This window comes from Anolis sagrei, chromosome 7 (genome assembly GCF_037176765.1).
Source record: "Anolis sagrei isolate rAnoSag1 chromosome 7, rAnoSag1.mat, whole genome shotgun sequence".
Lineage (NCBI taxonomy): Eukaryota > Metazoa > Chordata > Lepidosauria > Squamata > Dactyloidae > Anolis > Anolis sagrei.
Genome location: NC_090027.1, coordinates 5,484,563 through 5,505,678, shown reverse-complemented (window position 1 = coordinate 5,505,678; position 21,116 = coordinate 5,484,563). Strand labels below are relative to the sequence as shown.

Below are 21,116 nucleotides of genomic sequence, written 5' to 3'. Positions count from 1 at the left end.
GTGGCAAAAAAAGCCAATGGGATTTTGGCCTGTATCAAGAGGAGCCTAGTGTCTAGATCCAGGGAAGTCATGCTCCCCAGGCTCTATTCTGCTTTGGTTAAACCACACCTGGAATATTGTGTCCAATTCTGGGCACCACAATTCAAGAGAGATATTGACAAGCTGGAATGTGTCCAGAGGAGGGCAACTAAAATGATCAAGGGCAGGGGTCCTCAAACTAAGGCCCGGGGGCCGGATGCGGCCCTCCAAGGTCATTTACCCGGCCCTCGCTCAAGGTCAACCTAAGTCTGAACAACAACAACAATCCTATATCAAAAGCAGGCCCACACTTCTCATTGAAATACTAATAAGTTTATATTTGTTAAAATTGTTCTTAATTTTAATTATTGTATTGTTTTTAAATGTCTTTTGCAATACAAATAAGATATGAACAGTGTGCATAGGAACTTGTGTTTTTTTTTTCCAAATTATAATCCGGCCCTCCAACAGTTTGAGGGACTGTGACCTGGCCCTCTGTTTAAAAAGTTTGAGGACCCCTGATCAAGGGTCTGGAGAACAAGCCCTATGAGGAGTGGCTTAAGGAGCTGGGCATGTTTAGCCTGAAGAAGAGAAGGATGAGAGGAGACATGATAGCCATGTATAAATATGTGAGAGGAAGCCACAGGGAGGAGGAGGGAGCAAGCTTGTTTTCTGCTTCCCTGGAGACTAGGACGCAATGGGACAATGGCTTCAAACTACAAGAGAGGAGATTCCATCTGAACATGAGGAAGAACTTCCTGACTGTGAGAGCTGTTCAGCAGTGGAACTCTCTGCCCCGGAGTGTGGTGGAGGCTCCTTCTTTGGAAGCTTTTAAACATAGGCTGGATGGCCATCTGTCAGGGGTGATTTGAATGCAATATTCCCTCTTCTTGTCAGAATGGGGTTGGACTGGATGGCCCAGGAGGTCTCCTCCAACTCTATGATTCTCTGATTCTATATATCTTCCTTTCTTATTCCTGCTTTTTGTGTGCTTTTTAAATGTTTTACAACAAACTAGGGCTGGGCAACCACGGAAAAATTTGTTTCTAAACTCGATTCGTTTTTAGGGGGGTTTTGCGTTTCGTTTTTTAAAAGAATTCCGAAATTTTTCTTTAAAAAAGTTCGATATTTACAAAATTTCAGAAATTACGAAACAATTTTGAAACAATAACGAATCGGTTCGTTAATGGCGGACGTGATTGCGCAATACGCTAAAAAAAACCTCCAAATGGGACAGGGGGAACTTCTGAAGCTTCCCTCTCCCTCTGTTGTTGTGATAATTTATTTTTTTATCACTGATAAAACAAACAACAACTATAAAACTTGCACCAGACATACGGAAATAATTACGAAACAATTACGAAACAATTTCGAAACAATTACGAAACAATTACGAAACAATACGAAATAAATTGGAAAATTGTTTCGATTTTTAATTACTCCTCACAGTAGTCCTGCATGGCTCAATATCGGATCGTAAGCTAATTTAAATACGAATTAATAACGAATTACGAAATTAACAAACGAAACCGTCCAAGCCTAGTGGTCATAGGTGTTTCCAAGCCTGGGGTGCAACCTCAGCAGCCAATGGCTCAAGGACAAGCCCAAGTCCATAGATCACATTTTTCCCTTATACCGATGTAGTTATATATTAGGCCTGGGTAACAACAGAAAAATTTGTTTCTAAAATCGATTCGTTTTTTGGGGTTTTTTGCATTTCGTTATTTAAAATAATTACAAAATTTTCCTTTTAAAAAGTTCGATATTTACGAAATTTCGTAAATGTGAAAAAAATTACAAAACATTAACGAATCGATTTCCGAAACAATAACGAATCGATTCGTTAATGGCGGACGCGACCGCGAAATACGCTAAAAAACCTCCAAAACCTTCTGAAGCTTCCCTCTCCCTCTGTTCTTGACTGTTGGTGTGATATTATAATTTTTTTTTCACTAATTAAACCATAAAACTGGCCCAGACATGCGGAAATAATAACGAAACGACCTCAAAACAATAACGAAACAAATACAATATCGAAATACGAAGCATTTACAAAACGCTTTTGAAAATTCTTTTTTTTTAATAATTGCTCCAGAATGGTTCGTTATCGTTTTGTAATTGAAAAAATTAACGAATTATTAACGAATTACGAATTAACGAAACGAAACCGCCCAGCCCTATTATATATACTTTCTTTAGGCATATATGAACATACATCCACATGCATATCAGCCTACTTTGAGAGAACATCCACGTAGCTACCATCAGCAAATAAAAATAAGCCAAAGAGTACCCATAACACAAACCAAAGAAGATTCCAATGTTCTCCCAGCCAAATGAACATGAATGTGTACTGAATATAATGCTGATCAGATCACATCAGATACTCTGTGAAAAATGCTTATCCTCAAACAGAGCTGGTTCAGGCTGTGTATAAATGAGAAAAAACATCCCATGCAGGACACAAAATGCCAGCAGATATTATTTACGGAAATATGCCAAGAAAACTTTATTGAATTTCAAACAAACGTGGCCTTACAGATGATAAGGCATGGCTATTTTGGAAGAACAGAAGATCAGAGTGGAAGGAAACTGGCCGACTGACCTCAAGGCTAATGGACAGAAACTAACAAATCACAGGGAAAGATAGTAAATCGAAAGAGGGAAGAATGTGGAAGGTTCTGTCCAAGTTACAAGCCATTCTTCACACCAAACATGTCTCTGTGGAGGTCAGCAGCAACACAGAGCTATACAATCTACTGTTTACAATTAAAGGTGGTTCAGACACACAGCGATACCATTGCAAGTCATGTAACAGTCTTTAAGCTGGCGTTTCTCAACCTGGGGGTCGGGACCCTCAAGGGGGGGTCACAAGGGGGCTTTCAGAGGGGTCACCAAAGACCATCAAAAAACACAGTATTTTCTGTTGGTTCTGGGCTTTCTGTGTGGGAAGTTTGGCCCAGTTCTATAGTTTGTGGGGAATGCTCTTTGATTGTACATGAACTATAAATCCCAGAAACTACAACTCCCAAATGTCAAGGTCTATTTCCCCCAAACTCCACCAGTGTTCCCATTTGGGCATATTGTGTATTCGTGCCAACTTTGGTCCGGATCATATTTCTGATGATGTTAGGAACCCTTTTGGCAGAGGAGACTGAAGATCTCACTGCCTGTCCTTGTCTTCCTTTTTGGTATTGGTGAACTACAACTCCCAGAATAAAAAAAAAACAGCCCTGCCCATCAGTATTCAAAGTTGGCCATGTAGGTAGTGTGCCAAGTTTGGTGCAGATCTATTGTGGGCTCTTTAATTGTACATGAACTATAAATCATAGCAACTATAACTCCCAAATGGCAAGGTCTATTTTCCAAAAACTCCACCAGTGTTCACATTTGGGCATATTGAGTATTTGTGCCAAGTTTGGTGCAGATCCATTGTGGGCTGGGTTCAGAATGCTCTTTGATTGTAGCAAAACTATAAATCACAATAACTACAACTCCCAAATGGCAAGGTCTATTTCCCCCAAACTCCACATTTGGTCATATTGAGTATTTGTGCCAAGTTTGGTCCGGATCCGTCATTGTTTGAGTCCACAATGCTCTCTGGATGTAGGTGAACTACAATTCCAAAACTCAATGCCCACCAAACCCTTCCAGTACTTTCTTTTGGTCATGGGAGTTCTGTGTACCAAGTTTGGTTCAATTCCATTATCGGTGGAGTTCAGAATGCTCTTTGATTGTAGGAGAACTATAAATCGCAACAACTACAGCTCTCAAATGTCAATGTCTATTTCCCCCAAACTCCACCAGTATTCACATTTGAGCACATTGAGTATTTGTGCCAAGTTTGGTCCAAATCCATCATTGTTTGAATCCACAATGCCCTCTGGATGTAGGTGAACTACAATTCCAAAACTCAAGGTCAATGCCCGCCAAACCCTTCCAGTATTTCCTCTTGGTCATGGGAGCTCTGTGTACCAAGTTTGGTTCAATTCCATTATTGGTGGAGTTCAGAATGCTCTTTGATTGTAAGTGAACGATAAATCCCAGCAACTACAACTTCCAAATGGGAAGTTCTATTTTCCCCAAACTCCACCAGAGTTCACATATTGAGTATTCGTGCCAACTTTGGTCCAGAACCATCATTGTTTGAGTCCACAATGCTCTCTGGATGTAGGTGAACTACAACTCCAAAACTCAAGGTCAATGCCCACAAAACTCTTCCAGTAGTTTCTGTTGGTCCTGAGAGTTCTGTGTGCCAAGTTTGGTTCAATTCCATTATTGGTGGAGTTCAGAATGCTCTTTGATTGTAGGCTAACTATAAATCTCAGCAACTACAACTCCCAAATGACAAAATCCATCCCCTCAACCCCACCAGTATTGAAATATTTATTTATTTATTTATTTATTTATTTACTTTGCTTGTATACCGCAGTTTCTCAGCCCGTAGGCGAATCAACGCGGTTCACAACAGAGCAAAAAGACAGTCATATCAAAATAGCAATAACAATTTAAAACCATGAGAGCAGAATATACAAGTAATGGCACATCAATAACAACACAATAGCGTCTCGTGACTAGAATCGTGATCCAACTCATCGTCTATAATTCCGGTCCTATATTCATCATATTCATTGCACTGTTTATCTGAATGGCTGTTCGAACAGCCAGGTTTTTAATTTTTTTCAAAACACCATTAACGTCGGAGCTGATCTTATGTCCATGGGAAGGGCGTTCCACAGCCGAGGGGCCACCACAGAGAAGGCCCTGTCTCTCGTCCCCGCCAGCCGTGCTTGTGAAGCAGGCGGGATCGAGAGGAGGGCCTCCCCAGAAGATCTTAGAGTCCTGGTGAGTTCATAGGCAGAGATGCGGTCCGATAGGTAGCTTGGCCCAGAACCGTTTAGGGCTTTAAAGGCCAACGCCAGCACTTTGAATTGAGCCCGGTAGCAAATCGGCAGCCAGTGGAGCTGGTGCAGCAGAGGAGTTGTATGCTCCCTGCGCTCCGCTCCTGTTAGTATCATGGCTGCCGAGCGCTGGACTAGCTGGAGCTTCCGGGCCGTCTTCAAAGGCAACCCCACGTAGAGAGCGTTGCAGTAGTCGAGGCGGGATGTAACAAGAGCGTGGACTACCGTGGCCAAGTCAGACTTCCCAAGGTACGGGCGCAGCTGGCGCACGAGCCTAAGCTGTGCAAATGCTCCCCTGGTCACCGCCGAGACCTGGGGCTCCAGGCTCAGCGATGAGTCCAGGGTCACACCCAAGCTGCGAACCTGCGTCTTCAGGGGGAGTGCGGCCCCATCCAACACAGGCTGTAACCCTATGCCCTGTTCGGCTTTGCAACTGACCAGGAGGACCTCTGTCTTGTCTGGATTCAATTTCAATTTGTTCGCCCTCATCCAGACCGTCACAGCGGCCAAGCACCGGTTCAGGACCTGGACAGCCTCCTTAGTAGCAGGTGGGAAGGAGTGACAGAGTTGGACATCATCCGCGTACAGATGACATCGCACCCCGAAACTCCGGATGATCTCCCCCAGCGGCTTCATGTAGATGTTAAACAGCATGGGAGACAATATTGAGCCCTGAGGAACCCCGCAAGACAAAGGTTGTGGGGTTGAACAGGAGCCCCCAGTAACACCTTCTGAGACCGGTCCTCCAGGAATGACCGGAGCCACTGCAAAACAGTACCTCCGAGGCCCATCCCCGTGAGGCGTCCCAGAAGGATACCGTGGTCGACGGTATCGAAGGCCGCTGAGAGGTCCAGAAGCACCAACAGGGACACACACCCCCTGTCGAGCTCCCGGCGCAGATCATCCACTAAGGCGACCAAGGCTGTCTCGGTACCATGTCCCGGCCTAAAGCCAGACTGTGCCGGATCCAGATAATCCATGTCTACCAAGAATGCCTGGAGTTGTGAGGCCACCACATGTTCCAGGACTTTGCCCAAAAAGGGGAGATTGGAAACAGGCCGATAGTTCACGAATTGAGTGGGGTCCAGTGATGGTTTTTTCAAATATGGGCATATCGGGTATTTGTGCCAAATTTGGTGAAGTGAATAAGAATACATCCTGCATATCATATATTTACATTACGATTCATAACAGTAGCAAAATGACAGTTGTGAAGTATCAACGAAAATAATGTTCTGGTTGGGGGTCACCACAACATGAGGAATTGTATTAAGGGGTCGCGGCATTAGGAAGATTTGAGAAACACTGCTTTAAAGTCACATAATTCTTTCTCGCATGTGCAAACACAGCGATGTGTACATATACACATACAAAGAGAGAAAGAGAAGGAAGAGAGGGCTGAACATTTGAGGAAATCTTGCCAAGAAAACCTTAGATCGGTTCACCTTAGCATCAGCACAACACAAACATGACTTGAAGGCACACAACAACAACAACAACAACAACAACAACAACAACAACAAATCTGCATATCTATCAGACAAAAGGAGACCTGCTTTTTGAACTGCACAATGTATTTTGCGAGGCAGAAGATGCTCTGAACTTTACCTCAATCTGAGGACTTGTCGTGATTTCTTTGCCATCAGCGGAATAATGGGTTTCAGTGTAATCTTCGGAGAAAAGCCCCCTGGAAAGAATACAATGGGTTTGTTATTCAAGTCAGAAATTAAACTAGACCAGAGATAATTGCATAATGACTCCACAACTTTTTTCCCAATAGCATTTTGATGGTTATTTTTAGCATCTGAATAGGATATCAAAGGAGCAGGTGCAGAAAATGGAGATTTTTCTGAGTGTAACCTGTATCGTAAACATGGAATAGTCTTAACTGGTTAAAAAGTTGAAAGTACGAGGGGTATTTTTTAAATAAGGTCTGTTTTGTTGTAGACCAGTGGTCCTCAACCTTCTTAATGTCATGACCCCTTAATACAGTTCCTCATGTTGTGGTGACCCCCAAGGAAAAAAATATTGTTATTGCTACTTCATATCTGCAACTTTGCTACTGTTATTATGTAAATATCTGATATGCAGGATGTATTTTCATCACTGGACCAAATTTGAATACTGGTGGGGTTGGGGGGATTAATTTTGTCATTTGGGAGTTGTAGTTGCTGGGATTTATAGTTCACCTACAATCAAAGAGCAGGCTTTACTCCACCAACGATGGAACTGAATCAAACTTGGCACACAGAACTCCCATGGCCAACAGAAAATACTGGAAGGGTTTGGTGGACATTGACCTTGAGCTTTGGAGTTGTAGTTCACCAACATCCAGAGAGCACTGTGGACTCAAACAATGATGGATCTGGACCAAACTTGGCATGGATACTCAATATACCCAAATATGAACACTGGCGGAATTTGGTGAAAATAGTCCTTGACATTTGGGAGTTGTAGTTGCTGGGATTTATAGTTCACCTACAATCAAGAGAATTATGAACCACACCAATGATAGAATTGGGTGAAACTTCCCACACAGAACCCCCATGACCAACAGAAAATGTTGTGTTTTCTGATGGTCTTTGGCGACCCCTCTAAAACCCCCTCGCGACCCCTCCAGGGGTCCCGACCCCCAGGTTGAGAACCATTGTTGTAGACACTAGTATTTTGTGCGCATACCGCAAAGAGCGCGTGCGTCGTGTACCGGCATGCCTCGGGAACAACTGTGCTCAGGTTCCGCTCTGTAGCTCACCTGTACGGTCCTGTTCTGTGCTTTCAAAATGTTTAAGACTCTCAACACACCCTCCGCATGTGAGATTCGCTCAGTGATACGGTTTTTGTCAGCAAGGAACCTGCCTGCTGCAGAAATCCATCGACAGATTTGTGAAGTGTACGGTGATACTGTGATGAGTGAAAGCAAAGTGCGTTTGAGGACCCCTGGGGTATAGTCTTATCCAAAATTAGTGCTGTTGACTATATAGCCATCTCCAGGGACCTTCTTCCATATGCCAAAACCCTAGAAGTCAAGCCTAAGACTATGTAAACGGATGAGCAATTTGGATTGGTAGACATTGGGTTTTTAATTTATTTTTATAGTTTTATAGTTTTTATGTGTATTTATGATATGTTTTATTGTTTTTATTGAGATATGTATTCCTATATTTCTATATGGCATCTAATTGTTGCCGATCTGTATGCCGCCCTGAGCCATCTTCGGGCTGAAATGGGCAGATAAAAATGTTGTAAATAAATAAAATAAAATAAATTTGACAGTGATCATTTTCTTATTTTCCTCTTAAACTCCTGCACCAAAGAAACCCACATAGTGGAATGCTATCAACCCCCTACTGCTAGCAGGAGTAACCCACTGCAGAGCCAGATGGACCCCCTGTCTGAACCAAAGAGTAACCAAGCTCCTGGCCTCAAAACAACTACTAAGCCTACAGACTACTCTGATACCCAGGTTTCAGCGGTGACCAGGGGAGCATTCGCACAGTTAAAGCTTGTGCGCCAGCTGCGCCCGTACCTTGGGAAGTCTGACTTGGCCACGGTAGTCCACGCTCTGGTTACATCCCGTTTAGACTACTGCAGCGCTCTCCACGTGGGGTTGCCATTGAAGACGGCTCGGAAGCTTCAATTGGTCCAGCGTGTGGCAGCCATGATACTAACAGGGGCGGCACACAGGGAGCATCCAACTCCTCTGTTGCGCCAGCTCCACTGGCTACCAATCTGCTACCGGGCCCAATTCAAAGTGCTGGCTTTGGCCTATAAAGCCCTAAAGGGTTCTGCCCCAAGTTACCTATCCGATCGCATCTCCATCTATGAACCCACTAGGACTTTGAGATCTTCCGGGGAGGCCCTGCTCTCGATCCCGCCTGCAACACAGGCACGACTGGCGGGGACGAGAGACAGGGCCTTCTCGGTGGTGGCCCCTCGGCTGTGGAACGCCCTTCCCACGGACATCAGATTGGCTCCCTCCTTGTTGGTATTCCGGAGAAAGGTGAAAACATGGCTATTCGAACAGGCGTTTGAATAAGCAGTGCAATGACTTCAGGAATGGAACTACGACTGACGAGTTTGGATCATGATTCTAGTTATGAGACGCCACTTGAATGGTTATTACTGATAAATTGCTTAATTTGGTTCTGTGTTAATTATTTTTAAGTATCTGTTGATGCCGCATTGAATTTTTGCCTCGACTGTTGCTCTGTTCTTGCTTGATTGTTGTAAACCGCTATGAGTCGCCTTAGGGCTGAGAAGGGCGGTATACAAGTGAAGTAAGTAAGTAAATAAATAAATAATATTGGCTACGTCCTTGAATGCACTCTTAGAGAATTGCAATAACATTATTCAAGAGCTCCAAAAGCACCTAAGGCACAACAACACTGCATCATGGAAGCAACAACAACAATATTCCAAGCCCTGGTTCAACAAAGATTGTATCAACACCTTAAAAAGCTCTTGCTGCCTCCTATCAGGCCTTTATATCTATCACCACACCAACAGCTGCGCAAAACCTCCTCCAACAAAAGAGACGCTTCAAGAAAACACTTGCCCACAAAAAAAGGGAAGGCATAAAAAACAACTGGGCACAGCTCATCAAAGCTGTCAAAGACAAAGACTCAGCCACCTTCTGGGATATCACATCAAATGCCCAAAGCTGTGACCAACCCATTGTGGACTCTCATATCACCCCAGGGATCTGGGAGGCATACTTCCAAGAACTTTATATGGGCACCTCTGCTGGACTTAGTAAACCTTCCACTATGGCCACCTGTAGCAGCAACAGAGATCAAGAACCTGTTGGTCCAGCTAAGAGCAGGAAAGACCCCAGGAGAAGACCTTATCCCAGCAGAGGTCATCAAGAACAATCTGGAGTTTTGGACCCCTATTCTAGCCTCAGTTTTCACATGCATCGACAACCATGAGCATATCCCCAAGGACTAGGGCAGTGGTTCTCAACTTGGTTTGCAGCTTGGGAGTGATCCTGGATTCATCGCTGAGCCTGGAACCCCAGGTCTCGGCGGTGGCCGGGAGAGCTTTTGCACAATTAAAACTTGTGCACCAGTTGCGCCCGTACTTTGGGAAGTCTGATCTGGCCACAGTGGTCCACACTCTTGTTACATCCTGAATAGACTACTGCAATGCACTCTACGTGGGGTTGCCCTTGAAGACTGTTCGGAAACTTCAACTGGTCCAGCGAGCAGCAGCCAGACTACTCACCGGAGCGTCATACAGGGAGCACACCACCCCCCTGCTGTGTCAGCTCCACTGGCTGCCGGTTCAGTTCCAAGCACAATTCAAGGTGCTGGTTTTGACCTACAAAACCCTATACAGTTCCGGTCCAGTATATCTGTCCAAACGCATCTCCCTCTACGTCCCACCCCGGAGTTTGAGATCATCTGGGGAGGCCCTACTCTCGACCCCACCGCTATCACAAGTGAGGTTGGTGGGGACGAGGAGCAGGGCCTTCTCGGTGGTGGCCCCTCACCTGTGGAACTCACTCCCGGGGGAAATTAGGGCATCAACATCCCTCCTCTCCTTCAGGAGGAAAGACGTGGTTGTGGGACCAGGCCTTTGGGCAATCTGACAACTAGATAAGGACAATCAGACGATTAGGACTGACAGGACTGACAATGTGGAATCGTAATTTGGACTATGAGATAGCAAACGCTGACCATTAATGAGGAGTAATTGGGTTTGTATTGGTTTTACTGGTTTTATTGTTGTAATGCAGGAACTGTTGTTTACTTGTTAATTGTTGCTATTTGTTTACTACTGTTATATGATGCCGGCATCGAATTGTGCCTTTGTAAGCCGCCCTGAGTCCCCTTCGGGGTGAGAAGGGCAGGGTAGAAGTAACCTAAATAAATAAATAAATAAATAAATAATAAAATTGTGGGTCCCTAGATGTTTTGGCCTTCAACTCCCAGAAATCCTAACAGCTGGTAAACTGGCTGGGATTTCTGGGAGTTGTATGCCAAAACATCTGGGGACCCACAGGTTGAGAACCATTGGACAAGGGGCTTGCAATCATTGTCCCCATCTACAAAATGAAAGGGGAAAAGGATGACCCTGCAAACTACTGACCAATTGGCCTTCTCAATACAATCAGTAAATTATATGCAAGACATCTTCAATGGAAACTCCAGGACTGGTTAGCTCAAGAAAGCATACTTGCTGAAAAACAAGCTGGATTCAGGGAAGGTCAACCCACCATAGACCAATGTTGCCTGGCTGGCTATACACCTTTCTGTTTACATCTGTGAAGCGTTAAAAAGTATGCTATCACACTATAGCAGTGTTTCTCAACCTAGGGGTCAAGACAGACCCCTAAAGGGGTCGCGAGTGAGTGTCAGAGGGGTCACCAAAGACCATCAGAAAACACAGTATTTTCACCCTAAAAAAAAAGAAAACACAATATTTGCTGTTGGTCAAGGGGGTTCTGTGTGGGAAGTTTGACCCAACTCTATCATTGGTTGGGTTCAAGGGGCTCTTTGATTGTAGGTGAACTATAAATCCCAGCAGCAACAACTCCCAAATGACAAGGCCTATTTTTCCCAAACTCCACCAGTGTTTGCAGGTGGGCATATTGAGTGATTGTGCTGAGTTTGGTTCAGATTCGTCATTGTTTGAGTGGATGTAGGTGAACTACAACTCCAAAACTCAAGGTCAATAGCCGCCAAAACCTTCCAGCATTTTCTGTTGGTCATGAGAGTTTTGTGGGCCAAGTGTGGTTCAATTCCGTCGTTGGTGGAGTTCAGAATGCTCTTTGATTGTAGGTGAACTATAAATCCCAGCAACTGCAACTCCCAAATGACAAGGCCTATTTTTCCCAAACTCCACCAGTGTTTGCAGGTGGGCATATTGAGTGATTGTGCTGAGTTTGGTTCAGATTCGTCATTGTTTGAGTGGATGTAGGTGAACTACAACTCCAAAACTCAAGGTCAATGGCCGCCAAAACCTTCCAGCATTTTCTGTTGGTCATGAGAGTTTTGTGGGCCAAGTGTGGTTCAATTCTGTCATTGGTGGAGTTCAGAATGCTCTTTGATTGTAGGTGAACTATAAATCCCAGCAACAACAACTCCCAAATGACAAGGCCTATTTCTCCTAAACTCCACCAGTGTTTGCAGGTGGGCATATTGAGTGACTGTGCTGAGTTTGGTTCAGATTCGTCATTGTTTGAGTGGATGTAGGTGAACTACAATTCCAAAACTCAAGGTCAATGGCCGCCAAAACCTTCCAGTGTTTTCTGTTGGTCATGAGAGTTCTGTGGGCCAAGTGTGGTTCAATTCCGTCGTTGGTGGAGTTCAGAATGCTCTTTGATTGTAGGTGAACTATAAATCCCAGGAACTACAACTCCCAGATGACAAAATCAATTTGCCCTCAACCCCACCAGCATTCAAATTTGGGCATATTTGGTGTTTGTGCCAAATTTGGTCCAGTGAATTGCAGATATGAAGGAGCAACGAAAATAATTTTATGCTTGGGGGTCACCACAACATGAAGAACTGTACTAAGGGGTCGCGGCATTAGGAAGGTTGAGAACCACTGACTTATGGTGACCCAAAAGGAAACCTATTGTGGGTTTTTCTGAGCAACATTTGTTCAGTGGGGAGTTGGCTTTGATCTGAAGCTAGAAGAATGCAACTTCCCTAAAGTCACCCAGTGGTTTTCCATAGATGGGCAGAGTTTAAAACCTAAACCACAACACTAAAAGTGACAGATTACACATTCAGGAAATGAGTAACCAGATTTGAAGTTATTTAATGACTACCCAGAAAATGTGTGATATGAATCAACACATTCTAGAGTTGCATTTTAGTGGTTACTTGGCTGCAGTGTTTGCAAGAATGGTGCCTTTCTTGGTTTTGAATCTACAGCGAGCAGCTGACTGAGCGCAAAGTTTCCCTTTTCGCTGCAGTAGGTCCAGTTTAGCTCTTGGAACAGTAGGCCTGGGCGGTTTCGTTCGTTAATTTTGTAATTCGTTAAATATTCGTTAATTTTTAACAATTACAAAACGATTACAAAACTTATTTTTAAACCCGGAAGTGTTTTTAAATATCGAAACGGCATGCGCCAAAAAATTTTGTATTTCCGTCCATTTCGGAAATACGTAAGATGGCGGCTTGGCTAGATGCTTGCTGGGAGCTCTCCTCTCTCTCCTCTCCTTAGCCAATCAGAGCCTGAAAGAGGAGGAGGAGGAGGAGGAGGAGAGGGCGGGGAAGGCGCCGGCTGAGCAAGCGAGCGAGAGGGCGAGCGACCCTCAGCGGGAAGGCGGCCCGTCCCTCCTTCCTCACCTTTGCGGTGGGTGTGCTTCGTTCTCCCAATTCCTTAGCGGAGGGCTGGGCTAGATGGCCTTTGGGGAGCCCTTCTCCCAATTTCGCATTGCTTCGGAGGAGCCGGGCCCGACTCGGCGGCAGCGCTTGAGGGCCCGCCAGAGTGAGTGAGTGCCTGCCTTCCCTCCTTAATAATAATTTCTCCTCCCTATTCTACTAAATTAATAATTAAATTAAAAAATATTGAAAAAATATTGAAAAAATATTGAAAAAATATTGAAAAAATATTGAAAAAATATTGAAAAAATATTGAAAAAATATTGGAAAAAAAAGGGCGCCATCTTTACAAAATGTTTTGTAAATATTAACGAAATTTCGTAAATACCAAACTTTTTTAAGGGAAAATTTTGTAATTATTTTAAATATCGAAACAAAAAAAAAAACCCAAATACAAATCGATTTTAGAAACAAATTTTTGCGTTGTTACCCAGGCCTATGGAACAGTTTATTGGGAAAGAAATTCAGTTTACCTACAAACGTTCAACAGAAATTTTATAAGGAATGCCAAATCCTGACTAGTCCGACAAGTGAAAAGCCCCCACACCTGTTCAGCAGGTTGCTTATTATGTGGATACTTGCCAAGTGGCAATCATTTTCTTTATTAATATCTTGATTAGAAGTTAATACTTCAAAGGATAAAATGCTAGGATAGCAAACAAACAGCAGCAAAAAAAGAGAAGAGCAAATGTCTGGGAATAGTTAATCATCTCCTTTGTGCATGCTTTCAACTCCACTAGAAAGTTAACAATTAGAAAGTGGCTTGGTGTGAGTTTTGGGGGCTGTCTGGCCATGTTCCGGAAGCATTCTCTCCTGACGTTTCACCTGCATCTAAGACAGGCATTCTCAGAGGTTGTGAGGTCTATTGGAAACTAGGAAAATGGGGTTTATATATCTGTGGAATATCCAGAGTGAGAGAAAGAACTCTTGTCGAAGGCTTTCATGGCCAGAATCACTGGGTTGTTGTAGGTTTTTTCGGCCATGTTCTAGAGGCATTCTCTCCTGACATTTCACCTGCATCTAAGATAGGCATTCTCAGAGGTTATGAGGTCTGTTGGAAACTAGGAAAATGGGGTTTATATATCTGTGGAATATCCAGAGTGAGAGAAAGAACTCTTGTCGAAGGCTTTCATGGCCAGAATCACTGTAGGTTTTTTTGGCCATGTTCTAGAGGCATTCTCTCCTGACGTTTCACCTGCATCTAAGACAGGCATTCTCAGAGGTTGTGAGGTCTATTGGAAACTAGGAAAATTGGGTTTATATATCTGTGGAATATCCAGCGTGAGAGAAAGAACTCTTGTCGAAGGCTTTCATGGCCAGAATCACTGGGTTGTTGTAGGTTTTTTCGGCCATGTTCTAGAGGCATTCTCTCCTGACGTTTCGCCTGCATCTATGGCAAGCATCCTCAGAAGTAGTGACCTCACTATCTCTGAGAATGCTTGCCATAGATGCAGGTGAAATGTCAGGAGAGAATACCTCTAGAACATGGCCATATAGCCCGAAAAAATCTACAACAACCCAAAAGAACTCTTGTCTGTTCGAGGTAGGTGTGAATGTTGTAATTGGCCACCTTGATTACCATTTGATGGCCAAGCAGTTTCAAGGTCTATTCATACCTACCTCAAACAGACAAGAGTTCTTTCTCCTAGTTTCCAACAGACCTCACAACCTCTGAGGATGCCTGTCATAGATGCAGGTGAAATGTCAGGAGAGAATGCTTCTGGAACATAGCCATACAGCCCAGAAAACTCACAACAACCCAGTGATTCCATGAAAGCCTTCAATGGTGAATTAGAAAGTGCTCCTCAAAAACAGTATACAGATTACTGGGGACTCATACAAGCCCCTCCTTAAACATGCAAATGCAATTATTTTCTATGACTATTTGGTCTCCATAAATGACAGAGAATCATTCAGTTAACTCATATGGTGCAGATGTCTCAATTTGGTAGGAACGGTCTAGATCAGCAGTTTCCAATCTGTGTTCTGTGGACCACCTGTGGTCCAAAAGAACTAAAATATGGACTGCAGCCTCACCGTGACGGCGCGAGTGGTGCCACCTATATATAGAACTGTAAGTTGCAGGATTTGAACTGTTGTATCATGCCTGATTTTGCCTTTTTACCCTGTAAATGTATAGTTGGATTGACTGGTTATTTATAGCAGTCAATCAATGTTGTTTGCACCAGTTGAATTGCTCCTCCTGCTCAATTGTTTGACCCCACCTCTTCCTAGAGAGCAGGACAGTGCTTCCTTTTCCATTCCACCATCAAACTTTCTATCAGATGGACATGAGAGAGAGACTTGGCTCTGAAGACCTTGATTAAGTTACCTCTCAGCACCAATTCTGAGGTTCTTACCCTTGAGACTTATGCTTCATGTTCAGATCAACCTGGATGACGTTGAGAAGTCTCAAGCGCCTTCAAACCAGTTCTTTGACACCAGAGGAAGGCTTTGTGCCTTCAAAATATAGGCCATTGGAATTGGGGTTGTGATTATTCCGATATTCACAGCCATTGAGAAAGAGGGACCTGGAAAAGCTTCTCAGCTGCAAAACTCCTTGGACCCAAGACAACCAGAGACTGTAATGTATATTTTCCTTTACCCCTTTGAAACTTCCAGCTTATTGCCTTAAAGGGATAACTCTTTGTGAACAATTAAGCTTATTTTGAGTTATCTACAGTGTTTTGGTCCTTGGGAGTTCCGGTTTTCCTAAAGGAGGGCAAGAAGCAATCCCCTGGGGGAAAGATGTCACGTCCATGGCTCTTTCCCTAAGAGTTATAGCCCCCAGGCGCAACGGCACACTCACCGTTGTGACATAGTTGCAACGAGAGCGATTGGTCTGGCAAAACCCTCTTATAGTGCCAATGCTTATTAAATATGGTTTTCTGTGAACAAGTAAATGGTGACTACTGAATGGCATATATTTTGTATCAGAAACTAAAGCTGATGTGGTCTATCCAATAGGCTTGGGCGGTTTCGTTCGTTAATTTTGTAATTCGTTATTAATTCATATTTAAATTAGTTTACGATCCAATATTGAGCCATGCAGGACTACTGTGAGGAGTAATTAAAAATCGAAACAATTTTTCCAATTTATTTCGTATTGTTTCGTTATTGTTTCGAAATTGTTTCGTAATTATTTCCGTATGTCTGGTGCAAGTTTTATAGTTGTTGTTTGTTTTATCAGTGATAAAAAATAAATCATCACACCAACAGTCAACAACAGCTTCAGAAGTTCCCCCTCTCCCATTTGGAGGGTTTTTTAGCATATTGCGCAATCGCGTCCGCCATTAACGAATCGATTCGTAATTTTACGAAATTTTGTATATTTCGCACTTTTTTAAAGGAAAATTTCGGAATTATTTAAAAAAACGAAACGCAAGGGCCCCCCTAAAAACGAAACGAGTTTAGAACCAAATTTTTCCGTGGTTACCCAAGCCTACTATCCAACACAATTTTTGGAATCAGCACCCCAAATAACCAAACTAAATCTAAAGTTGACCAAAGTCTGATTCGTAACCCTTTTGGTACTACTGTTGGAGAGTGGACCCTGGTCAAAGTGGTCCCTGGTCAAAAAATGTTGGGAACCACTGGTCTAGATAAATCCTTTGTAGACCCACTTTTTCAATGCTTTTAAAATGTCCCTCCTCTCCTCTTGGTTCAAAGCTTACTTCAATTGCTGCAAACTGAGTTTAAAAATGCAAAAACATTTTGCATTCAACTAACTCAGCAAAATCATATCCTTCCCAGGAGGCACAGGCAAGATGAAACTGCTGCAGCCTCCCCTTAGATGCTCTGTTCCTCCTTATTACTACATTTTGCAATTTTTACCATATACTGATACTACTTTTGCAGCGTGTGTTCCAGTTTTCAACTGTGAAACTTACTTGTTTTTTTCTAAGTGAAGAAGCACTTTCTCTCCTTTCATTTGGAATTCATATTGTACCGTATCGTCATACTTGTCCTGTAATTAGAAGTGAGAGAATGTGGATGAATAACTTAAGAGGGTTTATTTTTTAATGAAACTCGGTAACAAAGTCATTTGTAAATTCAAAACTTAGGTTCTGTTTGCTCATTGTGTTTGGATTGTCACCCACCAGAATATAATAATAATAATAATAATAATAATAATAACAACAACAATAACAACAACAACAAGATCGAACTGCAAAGACTCTGGCACAAGCCAGTCAAGGTGGTCCAAGTGGTGATCGGCACACTGGGTGCAGTGCCTAAAGACCTTGGCCTGCACTTAAAAACAATCAGCGCTGACAAAATTACCATCTGACAGCTGCAGAAGGCCACCTTACTGGGATCTGCACACATTATTCACTGATTCATCACACAGTCCTAAACACTTGGGAAGTGTCCAATATGTGATCCAATATAACAGCCAGCAGAGTGATCTTGTTCGCTGTGGACTCATCTTGTTGTGTTTCAAATAATAATGATAACAACAACAACAACAACAACAACAAGATTGAACTGCAAAGACTCTGGAACAAGCCAGTCAAGGTGGTCCCAGTGGTGATTGGCACACTGGGTGCAGTGCCTAAAGACCTTGGCCTGCACTTAAACACAATCAGCGCTGACAAAATTACCATCTGACAGCTGCAGAAGGCCACCTTACTGGGATCTGCACACATTATTCACTGATTCATCACACAGTCCTAAACACTTGGGAAGTGTCCAATATGTGATCCAATATAACAGCCAGCAGAGTGATCTTGTTCGCTGTGGACTCATCTTGTTGTGTTTCAAATAATAATGATAACAACAACAACAACAACAACAACAACAAGATCGAACTGCAAAGACTCTGGAACAAGCCAGTCAAGGTGGTCCCAGTGGTGATTGGCACACTGGGTGCAGTGCCTAAAGACCTTGGCCTGCACTTAAAAACAATCAGCGCTGACAAAATTACCACCTGCCAGCTGCAGAAGGCCACCTTACTGGGATCTGCACACATTATTCACTGATTCATCACACAGTCCTAAACACTTGGGAAGTGTCCAATGTGTGATCCAATACAACAGCAAGCAGAGTGATCTTGTTCGCTGTGGACTCATCTTTTGTGTTTCAAATAATAATGATAACAACAACAACAACAACAACAGTAAAATTGAACTGCAAAGACTCTGGCACAAGCAAGTCAAGGTGGTCCAAGTGGTGATCGGCACACTGGGTACAGTGCCTAAAGACCTTGGCCTGCACTTAAACACAATCGGCACTGACAAAATTGCCACCTGCCAGCTGCAGAAGGCCACCTTACTGGGATCTGCACACATTATTCACTGATACATCACACAGTCCTAGACACTTGGGAAGTGTCCACCGTGTGATCCAATACAACAGCCAGCAGAGTGATCTTGTTCGCTGTGGACTCATCTTGTTGTGTTTCTAATAATAATAATAATAATAATAATAATAATAATAATAATAATAATAACATCACACAGTCCTAAACACTTGGGAAAGATCCGACGTGTGATCCAATACAACAGCCAGCAGAGTAATCTTGTTCGCTGTTGACTCATCTTGTTGTGTTTATAATAATAATAATAATAATAATAATAGCAGCAACAACCTTCTAGTGGCACACTAGTTCAAACTGCTGAGCTGCCGAAATTGCTGACCGAAAGATTGGCTGTACAAATCCGGGGAGTAGCGTGAGCTCTCACTGTTACCCCCAGCTTTTGCCAACCTAGCAGTTCAAAAACATGCAAGTGTGAGCAGATCAATAGGTACTGCTTCTGCAGGAAGGTAACTGCGCTCCATGCATTCATGCTGGCCACATGACCTTGGAGGTGTCTACGGACAATGCTGGCTCTTTGGCTTAGAAATGGAGATGAACACCACCACCCCAGAGTTGGACACAACTAAATTTAATATCAGGGGAAACCTTTACCTTTAATAATAATAATACACTTTATTTATATTTCACTTTATCTCCCCGGAAGGGCAGAGCTGATTACAATATACACATACGAGGCAAACGTTCAATGTCTTTTACACACAGTGATCAGCAACATATAACACAGCCTTCCCCTTTTTCCCATTTCCGGCGTCTGGAGGTGATGCTCAACTCCGGCCATGGGGAGGTGCTCTGGTTCCATTTATTCATGCTGAGGAGCCTGTTGCCCATAGACATCTCCAATTGTGTTGCCGGCATGTCTGCATATCTGCATGGGGTGCCCTTTTACCTTCCCACCGGGGTGGTACCTATTGATCTACTCACATTGCATGCTTTTGAACTGCTAAGTTGGCAGAAGCTAGGGCTGTCAGTCGGGAGCTCACCCTGACCCGCGGATTCAAACTGCCAATCTTCCAGTCAGCAGATTTCCTGCACCTAGTGGTTTAACTCACTGTGTCTACCACAGTCCTAATATACTGCGAGGAATGGATCTTTGTCATCATCTCTAGTAGGAGAAGGAGAAGGTTAGGAGGCATCTCAGCAAGAAATGGGGGCATCTCACAAGAAAGTAATATAATTGGACTTTCCAAAAATTATATATATATATATATATATATATATATATTAGCTGTGTTAAAGGTTTTGTTGAAGGATTTCATGGCCGGAATCACTGGGTTGTTGTAGGTTTTTTCGGGCTGTATGGCCATGGTCTAGAGGCATTCTCTCCTGATGTTTCGCCTGCATCTAAGGCAAGCATCCTCAGAGGTAGTGAAGTCTGTTGGAAGTAGGAAAATGGATTTATATATCTGTGAAATGACCAGGGTGGGACAAAGGACTCTTGTCTGCTGGAGCTAGGGGGTGAATGTTTCAACTGACCACCTTGATTAGCATATAATGGCCTGACTGTGCCTGGAGCAAACTTTTGTTGAGAGGTAATTAGATGTCCCTGCCTGCTTCCTCTCTGTTGTAGCTGGATCTATAATGATAGGTCACATCTTGATGAAGAAACATGTTGTTCTTACCTTCTTCTGGGGGTTCTGAATTCCTCCAACATCTCTTTTGTGCAACGCATGGAGTTTTTGTGGATACACAACTTCAAAGTCCTTCAGTTCCTTCAGTGAGCTACCTTCAGGATGAAGGGAAAAAAATGTTTTGTTAAAGGTAAAGTTTTCCCATGTTGCAAGATGTTCATTTAGCAATCCAGCATAGATCCCTCTCCTGCTGAAATAAAGGGCACGTGAAGAGGCAATGATATCTTTTCGCACTTTTTTTTCTAGCTTTCATGTTCAAAATGCAATAAATTCAGGAGTGGGGAAAGGGATAGAAGGAACAGTATCTTGTCCTCCCCAGTGGGCTCAATCAAAAGCAAACTGGAATGTCTCCCCTTGCGTATCTTTTCTTCCTCAGTTATAACTTTTGCCAACTTGACCATTTCTTTAATTATTTATTGACAGTTTTTCTATTCCACCCTTCTCACCCCACAGGAGACTCTGGTAGAATTACAATGCACATATACATGGCAAGCATTCAATGCCATTTAGACATACAACATATATAGACAGACACAGAGGCAATTTAACATTCCAGCTTCTCCGGCTTCATGAGGGTATGCTCGATTCTGGCCACAGGGGGAGCTGCCACTTCACCGTCCACTTGTGACACTGAGAAAGAGGAAGGTGCGTCAAGTCATGGAGTACTTTCTCATTCTTACACTCACTCCTGGAAGGTTTTATGGCAAAAGAGAAAAATATGCCAAGAGTAAGGCACATCAAGTCATGGAGTGCTTCCTCATTCTTACACACGCTGCTGGAAGGTTTTATGGCAAAAGAGAGAAATATGCCAAGAGGAAGGCACATCAAGTCATGGAGTACTTTCTCATTCTTACACACACTCCTGGAAGGTTTTATGGCAAAAGAGAAAAATATGCCAAGAGTAAGGCACATC

The 21,116-nt window shown here is 43.3% G+C and overlaps 1 protein-coding gene across 1 annotated transcript in view; it reads right to left on the bottom strand.

Annotated features, from left to right (window-relative positions):
- ADAM28 (ADAM metallopeptidase domain 28) overlaps positions 1–21,116 on the bottom strand; it is a 92,466-nt gene that overhangs the window by 57,803 nt on the left and 13,547 nt on the right. Inside the window, exons 2-4 of the mRNA XM_067470670.1 lie at positions 20,195–20,298; positions 17,146–17,222; positions 6,528–6,606 (exon numbers count right to left, since the gene is read on the bottom strand). Of these exons, the coding sequence (XP_067326771.1) occupies positions 6,528–6,606; positions 17,146–17,222; positions 20,195–20,298 (260 nt within the window). The remainder of the gene's footprint in view (positions 1–6,527; positions 6,607–17,145; positions 17,223–20,194; positions 20,299–21,116) is intronic.